We start from the raw sequence: 17,603 nt of genomic DNA, 5'->3' as shown, positions 1-17,603 counted from the left end.
GTAGCATGGGGTTGAATGTGAACCGAGCGTATAGCCCTGTGCATGTCACAATTCATCTTATAACTTAGTAGCGACAACATCACTCAGCATGTCCAGGTCATAACACTGCAGTCACTACGAATCTCGCATGATGTGGTATGCTTTGGATCATGAACTGCTCCTTCCCATCTCCGTGCTTTCATCTTCCCGACCTTGGTTTCACCTGTAATGTGATTCCACGGCATGGGAGGTTTATATTTAAGTTTTCTGTCAAAGTCTAATCTCGCTGTCATGTGCATGAGTGGTACCAGGTTGGTGTTTTTTACCCCCCACTTTTTTTTTTTTTTTTTTTGCGAGGGTGGGTTGTGGGTTAGCCTCTTGTGAAATGAGTCAAACTGTTTTATGTCACCTCTTGTCCTGATGACTCAACTGTCCAAATATGCTTTCTTTCCCAACTCATTTGTTTTGAACATTCAAGGTTAATTTATGTTCATGTTCTCCACGTGTTTGCGGACAGTGCCTCTGGATTGGCACTGGGGTGGTGGTCCCTCTTTTTAAGAAGGGGGACCGGAGGGTGTGTTCCAACTACAGGGGGATCACACTCCTAAGCCTCCCTGGTAAGGTCTATTCAGGGGTGCTGGAGAGGAGGGTCCGTCGGGAAGTCCAATCTCAGATTCAGGAATGTGGTTTTGCTGATCCGACTTTTTTCCCATCGAAGTACATTTGTCAACGGAGGGCGGGGGACTGTTCAGCGAAGGCCCGCAACCAAAATGCACCGCCAGCCACTGGTTAATTACCTAAATGTTTTCAAATAATACATTTTAGATCTGTAATATCAATCAATACCTTGATACCGTGAAACCACAACAGTACTGCTCACGATTATCGTACCGTCAGAATCTGTTTCATGCCCATGCCTCCATGTACGTGCTCGTTGGACGTCGAGTGTAGTCGACTATCGGCCTGTCGGTTAACGTCGGCTGTGCGTGTGTGTCCCGGCCTCAATGAGGACAAGCGCTATAGCAAATGGATGGAATTTAGAAAAATTATACATTTAGTTTAATTGTATTTATGAAACAAAAATAAATATATATTAAATGTAATTTAATTACATTTTATATAAAAAAAAGTTTAATTTAATTTGAATTGACTTTTATTTATCATCCCTCCTGAAATGGGTGAAAGGTCCTTCCGACTGGAATTTTCGCTTTCTCTCCTGCTCACCGCAGACCAGATGTGTTGCATCTCTCCCTCCCTTCCAAAACATGCCTCCTCTTTGGGTTGATAACCCCCATCCACCCCTCCCACTCTTTGCCCACCCTCCCACGCCCCACGAGCCCTCCCCTGTTCCTTCCAAAGGCCGATTGTGGGCATGTCCCACCCTCAGATGGTCGCAGGCCTGACTAGAAGGATGAACCGTGCACTGCTGCTCCTGTCCCTGACGTGGGCCCTGACTGGGACCGTGACCCCGCAGACTAGTACAGGTACAGTAAGACATGCATCATATTTGCACTTGCATTTGTTGAACAGCATGGTAGCAAAAATGAAACACTGATATGCTGGATGGAGGCAGATTAAAATATAAACAACACAAAATGTTTATGGGTTCTCTGTAAGGTCATTCTAACTGTATTAATCTGTATGTTCTTTTAATCATATCTTTATTCTTTTATTTTCAAAATTTTTAAATGTTTTAAAATATCTTAATTTTGCTTGCTTAAGTAAAATGTACTACAATTTAAAGATAATACAAAAATATTTATCCTACCTGGTAAATATTTATTTATTTTCATTATTTATAATTTATTTATTTAAAAATATTGAGCCAATTATATAAGACAATAAAAACAAAAATGTTAAATGACCAATTAAAATAGTTTATTTCACTATTTATTATTCAATTCTAATTCAAATAAATCAACCAATGATTTAACTACATAACTAAACAAAGCATACGCAACAAAATAATGCATACATTGAACTTAGCAATTTTAGAATAGAAAAAAAAACAGGCGGCAAAAAATTTGACAACTCTCTTGATGACGTACATTTTCGATGGTTCCCAGGCCATACTTTGCCCACCCCTGATCTAAACACTCAAAAGGCAACCTGGGTGGCAAATATTTTCCCCGGCCCACCCACACTGGATTTTCTCTCTTGTCAAACACATGACAAAGCAGAACAGGCCAACAAAATCTTATTGTGGCCCTTTAGATGTTTGCTGTTTTTACAAGGGGGCCATGAATGCAGAGTGGAAAAACAAAGGGCCACATGCCAGGAAATGTATCAGTGCGCGAGCACTTGTTTGTGTGTGTGTGCGTGTGTGTTTGTGCATTACCCAACAGAGTCGTGCCCGAAGAGACTCGTGGGGGACGAGAGAAGGAGGACGTGTCCGCGTCCATGCAAAGCTGACCAAGACTGCGGCAACAAGCGTCAGTGTCTGTGCGATGGACAGTGTGGTCTCAGCTGTGTAGCTCCAGGTAGGTTCTTTGTATCTCTGTGTGCGCGTGTGTGTGTGTCGAACCCCAGTCATCATTGTGTTTACTCACAGCTGTGTCAACACATTTGCGGCAGTCTTCGACTTGTGTCAGAATGATGGCGAGAGAAAAGTGTGGCAAAGGAAAGGAACAGCTCGTCATCCAAAGCATACCACATCAGGAGGCAGTGTAATGATAAAGTGGGGCTGCTTGCTGATTTCGATGATCACTCCTGATTGAAGACTTGAGAGGTCTATCGGGATACAATATACTATGAGGCCTAAAATAACATTTAGTCTTCACACACACACAAAATACTGTCACAAGCACCCCAAAAAAAATCCAATAAGGGACTACATTACATGAGCCAATCAACATTTGAGACTTGAGATGGCTTCCGTTTACACTTTGGAGCTTTCTTACACACAAGCAATTGTTGACTTACACATAAAGAAAAAAAGTCTGCACGGAAAAAAAATAATAAAATTTCCTCACTAAGTGAGGAAATTCTTGGTTTTAGTCAGAGGATTTGTGGTGAATAAGATACCTTTTTTTTTTTTGCTATGTGTGAGAGGTATTATGCGTTATGAGTTTTTGGGTGAATGTTAGATTTTTTTGGTGCGAGTGTGAGTGTTTCTGGTGTGTGTGAAACATTCTTTTTTTGTGTGTGTTTTGGCGTGTGTTAGATTTTTAGATGCATGTGTGAGTTTTTTGGCACATGAGGTTTTTTGTTGTGTGTGTTTTTTCTGTGTATGAGAGTTTTTTAAGTGTATGTGTGTGAGTTTTTTGGTGCGTGTGTAAGTTTTGAATGAATCTGACAGTTTTTTTTAATTGCGTGTGAGAGTTTTTCTGAAGAGTGAGAGGGTTTTTATTTTTTTGGTCATCTTGATTTTTTTGGGGTGTGTGTGGGAGTGTTTAGTGAGTGTGTGAGGAGTAAATGTGTTTTTTTTTTTTGGTGCACATGAGAGTTTTTTGTTGTGTGTGAGAGTTTTGGGGGAGTGTGAGTGTTGCATGTGTGAGAGATAATTGCTATTTTTGGTCATTTTTCAGCCTATATTTTCGCACCTCACAATGTACGCTCTGCCCACATTTTCCTTGTATAAATAGTGGCCGAATCTCTAATAGCGGTGTGCCCTAATGATTAAATTAGTCCACCTAACACAAATAGAAGGTCTCCCTTCAAATGAAACAAATCAATTCAATCTCATGGGATGAATATTCACATTTTCAGTTGTGTCCAATTCATTTTTGTTACGGGCCACATGGTAGTTAAGGTTTCCCACGGAGGGCTGTTATGATTGTGAGTAAATGTATGATTGCCTCATATTATTACATACAGAATACAATAACTAGTTTTAAATCAGAAACCAGTAAAAAAAAAAAGCTAAACTATTATTACATTTATTTTAAATGGCGGATTCGTAACAACATATTTTTGCACTATCTTAATGTTATTAAAAGTGCGGACACCAATGTTGGTATTTTAGCAAGGAACATGAAGTCGACGCATATAATTTGCTTTTACGGGCCACATAAAATGACGTGGTGGGCCAAATTTGGCCTTGATTTTGACACCTGTGATTTAGGTTGTAAATGTATGTCAATGCAAGACCTCGCCACCCACCACCGTCTCCCCCTTATGTGTCGTTCCTTCAGGTCGTACGTGTCCCTGGCCGCTGCCCCCCAGGGAAGACGCCGTGGCTCGGCTCCTTTCTCCCACGCACTCCTTCTCCGCCCTACTGGAGGTGCGATGCAAGCCGGGGTTTACGTTACCCAGCGGCACGGATGCCACCATTCGCCGTTGTCAAGGTGACCGCCAGTGGAGCGGGGATGAGCCCGTCTGCACAGGTGGGTGAAGACTTGTGCGGTCATTTTACACCACATGGAAAGGGGGAGTTTCATAGGAGTTTTTCGAGTTATAGTCAGACAAGGCTTCCCCCCCCCCCCCACAAAAATGGAGTAATTATTTTGGAAAACAATGATCAACATTTTTGCCTATTTTCTGACATGTTATGGACCAAACCGATAACTGAATCGTAATCATTTTATGTTTGTGCATTTTCTGCACTGTCAATTTGAAATAATGTCTTGTTGTTAAACAAAGGGATGGAAATAAAAAATTTTTTTTATCTGATCCCTCGATTAATTTGAGAAAAAAATCCACAAATTAATCAATTATTAAAATAATCGTTAGCTGAAGCCCTAAACAAGTTAATTTCTTCACAATGTCTTTTATTATATTTGATTATGTTTTTATACAACACAGTGCTGTACGTCTTTGTTAAAAAAAAAAACTAAAACAATTTGTGGTTTTGGGATGTCTGGAATGGATTAATGGCATTTCAGTTCTTTCAATGGTGAAAATTGATTTTCTACATGATTAAATGAAGCGCCGAGCTTGGTCACGGAACGAATTAAACTCTTAAGTCAAGGCATCATAGAGTAATAACAGCCCAAAATCACGTTTCATCAAGCAGACACCGGCATGTGTCCAAAGGCTCAAGGTAGCTCTAAAATAGCCAGACAAATACTCCAGAATGAATGCGATTGTGTTTGACAGGCTTCCTTGTCGCCATAGCGACCACAGCTGCGCTGCTGGAAAAATATTTTGCAGTTAGCCTTGCACATTAATTATAAACATGTACCCTTCCACAATCTAATAAGGATTCCAAATACTAGTCCTGTGTCATATTTTAATTTAAATATATTACTGCTCACTTTTGATTGATGTTGTCACAGAGGTTTGTAGTTTGCTTTGGTGTATATATAGATGAATCAGTCATACTCAAGTTCACATCTATGGACAATTGTGAGTCCTCAATGAACCTAACATGCATGTTTTTGGAACATAGGAAGTCATAAAAAACCCAAGCAGAACAACCTAAATCACAGATTCGAGCCCAGAACCCTAGACTGCGAGGCAGACCTACTACCCACTCACGCGCCATGTCGCCTTGAATGAATGTTGTTCAAAATACGTAACACGTGTTGATGTTGAATTCACAAATAAAATCCCACTAGTCACGTGCACTTACTCGCAGCATAAACACCTACAAAGAATTTATACTTATTTCTCTTGCCAGCCTGCCAGAGGTCATAAAAAAAAAAAAAAAAAACACGCTTTAAAGGTTGATGCATTATGAACGCGCACACTCTGGAAATCTTTTCTACCCATTGGAAGGCCGTGTAATGTGAAATGAGGATACCATTGTCAGCTCTGTGTGCTGTTGAGTAGCCGTGCTGTTGAGAGACGGCCAGAAGGTAGGTGGGTTTTTAAACGTGTGAGAGCGCCGCTTTGCAACTGCTTGCGTGTGTGCGCGCGGCTGTGTGTGTGTGTGTGTGTGTGTGTGTGTGTTGGAGCGCCTTCCTGCCTGCTGAGAGTCTGTGGGCGGCCGATCACTGTCAAAGTGGCACACAGAGAGTGTGGATGTGTGTACATTGTAGAGAGCGGTACATTTTTTTCTGTATGTGTGTGTGTGTGGGCGGTGGCCCATCACAGTCCACAGAGTCAGAAAGAGAGAAAGAGAGAAAGAGAGAGCTGTGCTGGTCACGCTGCTTGAGGCCTTTCTCTTCTCAACGCCCCTCTCATCTTTTTCTCCCTCTCATCCCTTTCCATGCGAGAGGCCTCTGATCAGGGCTCGCTCGACAATGGCAGCCAAAAGCGGCAGTGAGGCTGGGGGTGGGGGGTGGGGTGTGTGTGTGTGGGGGGGGGTTTAGTTTGACAACCATGCTCACTATATTCAGTGGTGGGAAGTAACTGAGTACAAATACTTTGTTACTAGAGATGGGCTTGTTTTAAGAACCTCGCAACGCGATTCAATTTCGATCCTTTACGTTGGGATTCAATTTGATTTCGATTCTTGAAGTTGGATTGGATTTGATATTGATTCAAAAAGCAATCTATTCAGTAAGATAGATATATACGTATGTGGTGTGTCACCTCAGATTTCTGAGGAATAAAATGTGGACAATTTACTTGCATATGGAGTACAACATTTAAAAAAAAAAAAAAAAGCAAATTGCATGTCATCTTCATTTTTCTTTTTTCTTGGAAATGGTAATGAAAATAAAACTGGCATACAATTTGTGTGAGCTCTGACCAAGTATCTGTACTTCTACTTAAGTACGTCGTGTGAGTACTTGACTTTATTGTATCCTTTACTCTCAGTGTATTGATTGCAGCGGTTGATGCCTAATGTCGCTTTAAAGATGACTGCGATTATCCACCTGCTTCTTTGCACTTTGGTGCTGCAGCATGTGTGGGAGGCAGCAGTGAACTGAGCTCCTGGCTCTCATCCACAGCCAACCACCCTCACTCATAGGTGCCTTTACATTCTTACAGCAAAAGAAGCCCCCCCCCCCCCCCCCCCCCTCCCCTCAGGCAAGCCCGCCGTTTGATGGCGCTCCCCCATAGCAACCTGCACAGGCTCTTGATATTTTTATTTGCACTCAAAACTTATTCAGGAGCCAACACAGCGCTGAGCTCTTATACAATGACGCTGTTGTGGAGAAGGTACTCTTATGTGTTACCTAAAAACGGCGACGGCAGCCTAAATAGAACACAACCCTCCATTACTGCGTGACCGCTGACCTCGCTTCTTGTCCATCGTGCGCACTCGAAGTGCTTCAGCCTCATCGACATCCAAAGCCTGTCGAGTGTTTCAGCACTAAAGTCAAACATATTGTGCACCACACAATATGTCCCTGACCGTCATTTTTTTTTTCTTAAATTTAAATTGCGTGGTTAATTTATACATTCGGTAACTCACTTTCAGGTTGTTCATGTCAGAGCACGAACATTACATTTTAAGACAAGCAGTGCTGGGAAAGTTCATTTTCGAAGCGAATTAGTTCAAAGTTCAGTTCACCGTTCCAAAAAGGAACTAATTCAGTTCATAGTACAAAATTCTAAACTTTGAACCAAGTTCACCATTCCAAACATCAACTCGTTCATAGTTCTTTTTTTGTTTGTTTTTTCTAACTATGTTGCTGACAGGCTATTACCCTCAAAATACTGGCATTTCATTTCCCCATTGTTTCCACCCATTCAGTTGACACTAGTAGCCAGCTGCAGCTTTCACCCTACACTCTCAAAAACATGAGGAAAAACTTGTTGCTTGAATGGTGAGTTTTAAAACGAGGAAATAAAACAAAAACAGGACTTTTGTCCTTAATGTGCAAACAAAAGTTTTTGCAACGCATTATGACAGGAATGATGGTGAAAGGACATTGATAACTTTGAATTTATTTAATTTTGAGGTCTAACTCAGTCATTCTGATACAAAAATTAATGTTCCTAGTAATCAATTTTACAATTATGTACTGTATTACAAAAGAACCACCAAAGAACATATTCACTCCCATTTACGCAGTATCCCTCAATGCACCTCGCGTTCTCACGCAGCTGCGAGCCTGCGACTTGCCTGCCACGAATGGCCGCCATGGTTGCACTGAATCGGTTGCCAAATACAGCATTTATCCGCCGACATATGAAGGCTCGTAAATGGTGTGTTCAGACGGGGTTGTCCTGGAAGTCCCTAAATGAAAATGAACTTTCGTTCACAAACCGTTCTTTTACGCCAGAATGAGCACGTTCTTAATTACGTTCATCAGGCAGAAATGAACTAAGTTTAGTTCACCTTCACCCAAAATATGAACTATAGTCTATGAACCTTCGTTCACTGAATTCGTTCAGGTACGACACTGCAGGCGAGGTGATTTTACAGGTGTTTTTGGAAACACACAAAAGTGGAGCAAAAAGGACAATTTTCACCATCAAAATAAGAATTTTTTTAGTTGAATACATTTCCTTAATTGCCAACGCAGGAACTATACCACAAATTCTGACTTAGCAAAGAAAACGTTTATTTCATTTATTCTCTGGTGCTGGAGCCTTGCCGAGTTGAGTTACAGCTGTCACCAGTCTAATCTATTGTATTCTGTTTTATTTGTCACAATTTTGTGGTGATGGTGGATGTTTTTTTTTTTTTTATATTTATGTTGCGCATAATTTGCCATATCACGGGATTTTGATTGTATGCTGTAATTTTTTTTGTGTGCTAAAATTAACGCTTCCTATCTCAAAACATTAAAACTGTACAAAATACAAAAGAATTCATTCATTCATTCATTCATTCACACACATTCCAAGGACTAAAATGTACACAGTGTGCAGTAATACTGTGCATTAATGTATGTTTAAGAGTTGAAAGGGTGTTTATAAAAGTATGGTAGAGGTTAACAGGAATGTGGGGAAGGTGATTAAGAGTTAGAGGAGGTTCATACAGCTTTAAAATATGTACTGTATAAATCATAAAAAAAATATGTGGTTGCTACTTCGTGGATTTTCTGGAGCCTAACCTTCTGCGATAAACGAGGGATTATCGTAGTTCAAGCGCATTGATGGATGTGCTTCCTGTCCTGCAGAAGCTGAACTCCCTGCAGCTACTGCGTCATCCCCGACCTGCCTCCTTCCCCAGGAGGTGACGAGCACCTTTGCCATCGAGGGCGCCGCCGCCGTGGGGACGGCCATCCGCTACAGCTGCCTGTCAGGGTGAGTGAGCAGGTGGAGGGAAGATGGAGGGAGGATGCATGGTGGTGGAGGGTTGAGGGGGCGCGGTTAGGCTGTGAGCGTGTGTAGGCTGCAGCTGCATGCGAACCTGAAGTGGTACGGAGGTGGATGCGGAGGAAGTGACAGAGCGTGAAGAATAAGAATAAGAAGGAGGGATGATGCGTTTGGGAGCGAGGGGTTCATGTCCGATGAACGGCAGGGCATCAGAAGCCGGCCCAAGGCTTAATAAGCCAACTAAGCACCGGCAACCACGATGGAGCCCCCAAGAGCAGAGAACGGAGTAACGTAAAAAAAAAGTGCAATGTTTGGATTACTATAGTTTGTAGAACTCTTTTTCACTAAGGCTTTTCCACATTTTTACATACAGTCTTGCCTTGGGATACGAGGAACCTGACTGAGAAATGTTTCGAGATCCGAGTCATCGTTCAGTCAATTGTTTTGCTTTGAAAATTCAAGACACGAGCACTGTATGGTGGCAGTCAACTCAACTCACTCATGTGTTAATGTTCGAACTGTCCATAACGTTACAGTGGTTTTCAAAAGTATTAAATCTATTTTTTGAACTAAAAACTAGTTTTTTAGTTCACAATTTTTTTTTATTTTTTTTTTTATAGTTTTTGATGAACACTTGGGCCGACTGTCCTTTAATGTTGGTTATAATGATACTAGTTGGTTCGCTACAAATGATTTGAGGTGGTACTTGGTGTAATAAGTTTGAGAACCACTGGCCCAGTTGATGTTCAGTATCCCATGTTGTGAAAATCAAACCCAGTCAGCTCTTTGCCTAGTATTTTTTTTAATCTATTATACTCATTATGATCACTCAAGGAGAAATTCAAAAACGAATGATCAATAATCAATACTATTGGCTAAAATCTAGGGCCCCAAACTCCATTTCTTTGCGTGAGGCCTCATGGAGGTGTGGGCCGGTTCATTCTCTCGCTCCATTGAGCTAAATAGGTCATGATTACAGGCAGGCTCTTATTGAATGGACTCCCTTTCACACTGACTCATCCACAAGCAAGATGAGTGGAGTTGTGAGCCAGACAGAAATGAGAGGGATGCGGCGGAAAAGGAGTCATTCACACCTTTTTTCTCTTCTCAGTGGCTTATCTTTTCCCCTCCATGCAGAGTAGCATCTTTCGCCGTCTATACTGTTAAATGTCACTCACGAGCCATCTGCCCGCCGCTCTCGTTTCCTGTGCAGGGCCGACATAGTGGGAAGCAGTGAGAATTACTGTCAGGAGAATCAAACCTGGCAGTATCCACACCCCATCTGTAAAAGTAAGTGAGCGCTCCATGCCCACAACTGCCATGTTTGTTTTGTTTTCACCTTCATTTCCATCCCCACACAATGTCTCTCAGCAGATGACATAATGATTCAAGAATTAATCCTCAAAGTAAGAGATTTTTTTTTGTCAACATAATTGAAAAAGTGGCCTTCCAGACCTCACATTTCCTCCAAGAACTCGTCAGTCTTGCAGTGCTTTACTGCTATCTAGTGGCTAAATATGACACTGCTCATTATTATAATACACCATTAGGGATACATAACGCAATATCTAATGAGATCCAATACAAGTGCTGCATTAAAAAAATAAATAAATAAATAAATAAAATAAACCTGCCTTCATAGTGTTTACTTTTGATTGACACAATTACGGCTGCATTGTTTCAACAATGTGTGTGCTACTGTAGTGTAGAAATGCAATATATTCACAATATTTGTTTCTTCACCATCTCGTTTAAAATTTTTTTTTTCCCAAATCATTAAAACAGTCCTTATTATTTAAACATATTTACTGTATGTAACATAAAAATATTCATTGTTATTATTAATAGAAGAAAAGTTAAATATGTTTTAGTAAATGTTTTAAAAATAATAATTGACATTTAAATTAATGAAAGACTTTCAAAATAAACAATATTTTCCATTGGTACTTCGACCCTACATATGAATTTTTCGAGATATGAGCCATCACTCGATTCGCTTTGGCTTGACTTTGCGCTACGAGCGCTAGATGGTTTTGGCAGACTTCTTCAAAAAAAGAGTCTTCAAGATGTTCCTTCCCACTCCCAGTTGAACTTCGGTGTCAAGCGGCATGTAAAAGAAAGACAATTGCACATTGTGAATTCAAAACAACAGCATTACCTTGCCTCGGGAAAGTCCACGAGCTTAATGCTAACACCCGAAGCAAAACGCTATAGGTGGGCTAACGACTAGCATCAATGTTGCGGTGTTATAACCCTTTGAGCAAAATATATTTGAACACAAATGGCAGCAACACATGTAGTGAGACAATATAACAATACTCACAGGCATAAATTTGTTAGTCTTCGTGAAAAACAACTAGTATCACTGCAGCTCGCTGAGCAGTTGTGACCGTCTCCTTCATGTACACTGTCGGCGTTATACTGCCCCCTGGTGGCCAAGGTGGGCACACCAGAAGGAGCAGCACAATGAATTATTCATGTTGCACAAACTTTAGTTCTTTACTTACTATTTAATTATGTTATTACAGTATGGTTTTTATAAAGTACTTAGCAGTTGTAATGAACACAATTATGTGTATCATATAGGCATTATAGTAAACTATAAATACTTTTCATTATATTTGAATCTAACGTTTTCATTACGATACCTTTCTTTGCTGCTCGGCTGGAACAAGTCACATGCTTCTTCTGCCTTATCGTGACACTCATTTTTACTTTGGTTCGGTTAGCAAAAATATTAACACACACAAATACCACTCTGGCAATGTTAATCAAAACAGTGCAGCCAAGAGAAACGCTAATAAATGAAGCAAATTGACTAATATTGGAACAAATATTCCAATTTTGGTTGCAAATGTAGAGTAGGTCAATGCTTCTGATAGTGTTTGGTGCCAGTAGAGAAGGCCTTGCTGGGCCTTAACTTCCTCCACGTATGAATCTAATCTTTATTTGCATGGCTCAGAAGTGTACTGTGAGCCACCTCGCGAGGTGGCGCAAGGCTACGTGGTGGCCGTCCAGAAGACGGAGTATGAGGTGGGCTTTGACATCCATTACCTCTGCAAGAAGAACTTCCGCCTGGACGGACCCCAGAAGGTCACCTGTTTGGCTAACGGCAGCTGGAGCGCGGCGCCCCCGTCCTGCAGGGGTGAGCGACGTACCCAGTATGATGAGATGACGTAATGTAAGGGCCACGATATAAGGTACACTAGCACAATGCCATTGGGTGAGTAGATCAAAAATGACATCATAGTGCCACAATTTGATTGACCTTTTCAGAAAGGTGGATGATTCATTCGACATCACTGATGAGTGAAAACAGTACTAAGGCTAGAGCATCAAATCTTTATCCATCCATCCATTTTCCGCACTGCTTATCCTCACTAGGGTCACGGACGTGCTGGAGCCTATCGCAGCTGTCTTTGGGCGAGAGGCGGGGCACACCCTGACCTGGTCGCCAGCCAATCGCAGGGCACATATAAACAAACAACCATTCGCACTCACAGTCACACCTACGGGCAACTTAGAGTCTTCAATCAACCTACCATGCATTTTTTTTGGGATGTGGGAGGAAACCGGAGTACCCAGGAAAAACCCACGCAGGCATGGGGAGAACATGCAAACTCCACACAGGCGAGGCCGGATTTGAACCCCGATACTCAAAACTGTGAGGCAGATGTGCTAACCAGTTGACCGTCCCACCCTCAAATATTTCAATCCATCCATTTTCTGAGCCGCCTCTCCTCACTAGGGTCGCGGGCGTGCTGGAGCCTATCCCAGCTATCATCGGGCAGGAGGGGGGGTACACCCTGAACTGGTTGCCGGCCAATCGCAGGGCACATAGAAACAAACAACCATTCGCACTCACAGTCACACCTTCGGGCAATTTAGAGTCTCCAATTAATGCATGTTTTTGGGATGTGGGAGAAAACCGGAGTGCCCGGAGAAAACCCACGCAGGCACGGGGAGAACATGCAAACTCCACACAGGCGGGGGCAGGGATTGAACCCCGGTCCTCAGAACTGTGAGGCTGATGCTCTAACCAGTCGTCCACCGTGCCGCGAAATGTATTCCACATTTAAAAAAATAAAAATAAAAATAAACCCCCTGGGTCTAAAATATTTATTTAATAAAATATTTAAAGCAACAGCGATAGTTGTATAAATTGCATTATCTATTAAGCTAAATAGGTTTACCAAAATATTAGTTCCCATCTAATAATGATAAGGTAACATTTACTGTATTTTAAAAAGAAAATGAGATGATTAAAAAACTCTATCACAAATACATATATTGTTAAAATAATAATAATAATAATATCATTTTATTTATTCATTTAAAATTATTTAACAATTATAAAAATAGATTTAGGTCTTGCTAAATATTGGTCTCATCAAATTTAGCTATTTATCTTAATATAGATTACCAAAATATTAGGCGCATCTTGCAGCTAATAATGTAATAATAATGAGATAATAATTATTTAAAAAGGAAAATGGCATGATTAAAAAAGATCTTTACAAAACTAAATACAAATATTATTAAAATAATAAAACTCCTTTATACATTTATTCATTTAAATTTACATTACATATTTAGCGCTAAGTCATCAAAATATCAGGATGAAAAATGATAAGGTAATATTGATTTTTTAAATGACATACATACATTAAAATTCAGTACACATTGAATAAAAATACTATAAATGTATTAATTAATTAATTAATTAATTAATTAATTAATTAATTAATTAATTAATTAATTTATTTATTTATTCATTCATTCTTTTTTTCATTCATTAATTTTGATTCAAATTTAGCTATTTTAATATATATAAAAATAACCCAAATATTAGGAACAGCTCTTGGCTAATGATCTCAAGATTTTTTTTTTAAAAAAGAAAATGACATGATTGAAAAAGAAAATCTGTCAGATATTTCAAAAATACTATTAAAATTATATTATTTCTTAATTTCTTCATTCATTCATTTAAATTCAAATTAAGATATTTCACTGTCTATAAATGTCCACAATATCAGGAGCAGCTCCCATCTTATAATAATAAACCTTTTTTTTCCTGCTTTTAAAGAAAATCACATGATAAAAATACATCACCAAAGTATAAGGAAGAGCTGCCGTCTGATAATCTCAAGATAAAACATTAAAAAAAAAAAGAAAATGACGATTAAAAAAGAAAATCTGGCAAATATTTTAAAAATTACTATTAAAATTAGATTATTTCTCGGGTGAGAAGCTCGGTCATCCGGGAGGATCTCAGAGTAGAGCCGCTGCTCCTCCACAGGAGCCAGATGAGGTGGCTGGGGCATCTGATTCAGATGCCTCCCGGACGCCTCCCTGGTGAGGTGTTCCGGGCACGTCCCACCGGGAGGAGACCCCGGGGACGACCCAGGACACGCTGGAGAGACTACGTCTTTCGGCTCCCCCCGGAAGAGCTGGATGAATTGGCCGGGGAGAGGGAAGTCAGGGCGTCCCTGCTAAAGCTACTGCCCCCGCGACCCGACCTCGGATAAGCAGTAGAAAATGGATGGATGGATGGATGGATCATGTTATTTCTTCATTTCTTCATTCATTCGTTCATTCATTCATTTAAATTCAAATTAAGATATTTCACTGTCTATACATTTCCACAATATTAGGAGCAACTCCCAGCTAATAATAATAATAATAATAAACTTTTTTTCTTTTAAAGAAAATCACATGATAAAAATACATCACCAAAATATTAGGGACAGCTCAGCTCTCAGTGATGCAGTGCAGTTCCACAAATAAAAAAATAATCATATTTCATACCCTTTTTTTTTTTTTTACATTTGAAGTGTAATAAATGAAAAAAAAATATATAAATACCTCTGACAGTGCCAATCAAACATGGGCATTACATTTACGTCCTCTTCCTTTGGCTCCTCTCGAGATTGTGCGAGTGTACCTAATGTTGTGGCAGGTGGCTGTATATTTACATGCCCGGTGTAACGCGTGTAACAAATGTGTGATTTCCCCAGCTCGCTGCCTCATCCCTGCCGAGAGAAGCCGCGTGATGGTTGACGGCGTGAAGCGGTGGCCTTTTGACATCACAGATGCCATGGTCCCTCACGGAGAGACCGTCACGTTCTTCTGCAAACACCCTCACAAGCAGTGCAGCTTCAGCGCCGCACAGACGTGCTCGGACGGCAAGCTGCAGCGGCCCGCCTGTTACCTCGGTAGGCCATCTCTCATTCTTTCTTTTTCCCTCATCGCACTCGGGAATTGGTTGTTGACAGTCGGAGGTTGCTGCAATATTTATGAGCATCTCTTTGATTTGCAGAGCCCACTTGGCTGCAGTATAAACTCTTCCCTCACCGGCTCGTCTCCCAGATTGAAGCGTGCGACAGCGCCGACGAAGAGGAGACCTTCTGACCTTGTTGCGCACTCGTAACACACTGTCACGTCTCCTGTTGCTGTGGTTCAGCGGGCCCCACTGCCTGATCTGTGCCTCCCGGTGCTTGATTCGAACCCTGCTCAGACCATATGCCCTCCTCTCGTCCATTCTCTGAAAATCACTTTGTGTCATATTGACTGTATTAAAACAGTCATTATGACGTGAGAGTAGTACATGATCAATAGGACCTGTGAAAAAATATCTGCCGTCTCTGGCCACGTTTCAACTTCAAACTGATAACACGGAATGCGGCTGTGATTGTGTAACAAATGATTGATACTTTGTAAGTCACGCCTTCTGTCTCCGATTGGTTGCGCAGTGGTTTCTGATTTGATTTCTAAATCAAAGTCGAGACACAGGATGGGGCCAGAGACGGCTGATTTTTTTTTCACAGATCATTTTTTTTGTCATGCAGAGTGGCGCCTTGGGATACAAGTGACCTGCCTCTTGAGTTTTCCGAGACAAAAGCTGTCGTTGGTCTGATTTGTATTTTTTTTTTGCTTGTACTTGCAACCGCTGTATGGTGGCATTGAGCTCAGTTCACTTCACAATAAGCAGCAGTTTGGCAGATAGTTAACAATTCTTGCAAAAAGAGACTTCAAACTGTTTAACGCTACTCCCAGTTAAGGTTTATTGTCAAACTTAACATAAAACAAAGAGAATTACATGTCGTGTATTTAAAATAACCACATAATTTTGCTTTACTGTCCGCTAGTTTAATGCCAACACATAATGTGAAACACTATAGACAGGCTAACGAATAGCATTAATAATGTTGGAGTTATAGCCCTTTAAGAAATGGATATTTGAACATGGAATGGTGGAGCAACACATGTAGACAAGATATCACTATACGCAAAGGCATATATTCTTTATCCTCTGTGAAGAATGACTAATATTATTCCAGTTTACTAAAGCACAGTGTAGTGGTGACTCTTCTTTGTGTCTGTATGACTGTATTATACTACACCCAAGTCGCCAAGGCAGGCACACCAAAGGGAACAGCACAATGAATTGAATGGAAGCATTAAATCATGATGCGCTGACTGTTTAATTCTTTACATGATATTTAATTATTTTATTATTACGCCATGCTTTTATGAAGTACAATATTATTGAATGTGCTTTTCCACAATACATTTTTTGATGAGGAGGAGAATGGCATGAATTAATGGCTTTTTTTTCAATCCATATCAATGGGGAAAAATTGAAGTTTAAGAAGTTACATGTGTGGGCACGGAATAAAATAAACTTGTATCTCAAGGCACTGTTGTATCATCGTCAAGTTAATCATGACTGTTTTATCAAATATGAAAAAAAAGTGTTGTTGTTTTCACTTTAAGGTGCAGGTACACTAAACCTATGCTGTAATGACCCTGCAATGTATTGCAATCACCTTGCCTCCATGATCATGCATAAAGCCAGTGGACACCTCATTAGGTACACCCACGCAATGTAAACAGAGAAAAGTCTGCCTTCACAAGGAAAGGCAATTTATATAACACCATTCATATGCAAGTCAAATCCATAGTGCTATAATATGCTAGAAATAATGATTAAAAACAAAAAGATGAAAATCTAAATAAAAGCCCAACTTAAAGGCAGGATAAAAGATAAAACTAAATGGTAAAATGACACATGAAGTTAATTATGAAGAACAAATTCCAAAATAAAAAGCACAATGTTAAAAACATAGAAATAATATTTTTGATCAATAAAGTTTTCAGGCTTTATTTTTTAATTTTTTTTAATGAACGTTTTTGGAACCTTTCCTCCGCTATTCTCTGTAAAACTTGCCGATTCTCTGTTCTGGCGCTGAGACCAAATTCTGTCTAATATAAAAGTAGTGCTTTGGTGCCATGTTGTGGCATTTTGGTACCTTGGAACGACCGCTCACTAAAGCGATGGGTGAAGCTTCTATTATACAGGCCATATCGTTTTTTTTTTTTTTTTTTTTACCCAACAGAGGAGTCGGAGTCTTTTTAAGCCGTGATGTAAAGTCAGTGAGGCCTTCTCTGCTGGCCTAAAAATATTGGTTCTAAACTGCTCCAAATGATTTACGTGGCAGAGTTGCGTTTTTGTATATGTTTTTTTAACCCCCCCCCCACCCCCTGAAAAAATAACAGGTTGTGCCTCCTGGTGACTGAAA

The 17,603-nt window shown here is 40.3% G+C and overlaps 1 protein-coding gene across 1 annotated transcript; it reads left to right on the top strand.

The window, feature by feature from the left end:
• The first annotated feature begins 1,306 nt into the window (after positions 1 to 1,306).
• Positions 1,307 to 16,721, top strand: ntd5 (ntl-dependent gene 5). The gene is made up of 8 exons (XM_061674506.1): positions 1,307 to 1,463; positions 2,325 to 2,459; positions 4,113 to 4,304; positions 8,883 to 9,009; positions 10,235 to 10,311; positions 11,984 to 12,166; positions 15,039 to 15,236; positions 15,341 to 16,721. The coding sequence occupies exons 1-8, from the start codon at positions 1,352 to 1,354 to the stop codon at positions 15,430 to 15,432; spliced, it is 1,116 nt and encodes a 371-aa protein (XP_061530490.1). The 5' UTR covers positions 1,307 to 1,351; the 3' UTR covers positions 15,433 to 16,721.
• Positions 16,722 to 17,603: the final 882 nt, after the last annotated feature.

The sequence above is a fragment of the Phycodurus eques genome, chromosome 4 (genome assembly GCF_024500275.1).
Source record: "Phycodurus eques isolate BA_2022a chromosome 4, UOR_Pequ_1.1, whole genome shotgun sequence".
In the NCBI taxonomy this organism is placed as follows: domain Eukaryota; kingdom Metazoa; phylum Chordata; class Actinopteri; order Syngnathiformes; family Syngnathidae; genus Phycodurus; species Phycodurus eques.
The sequence above is the reverse complement of the archived record's forward strand: the minus strand, read 5'-3'. Positions and strand labels throughout refer to the sequence as shown.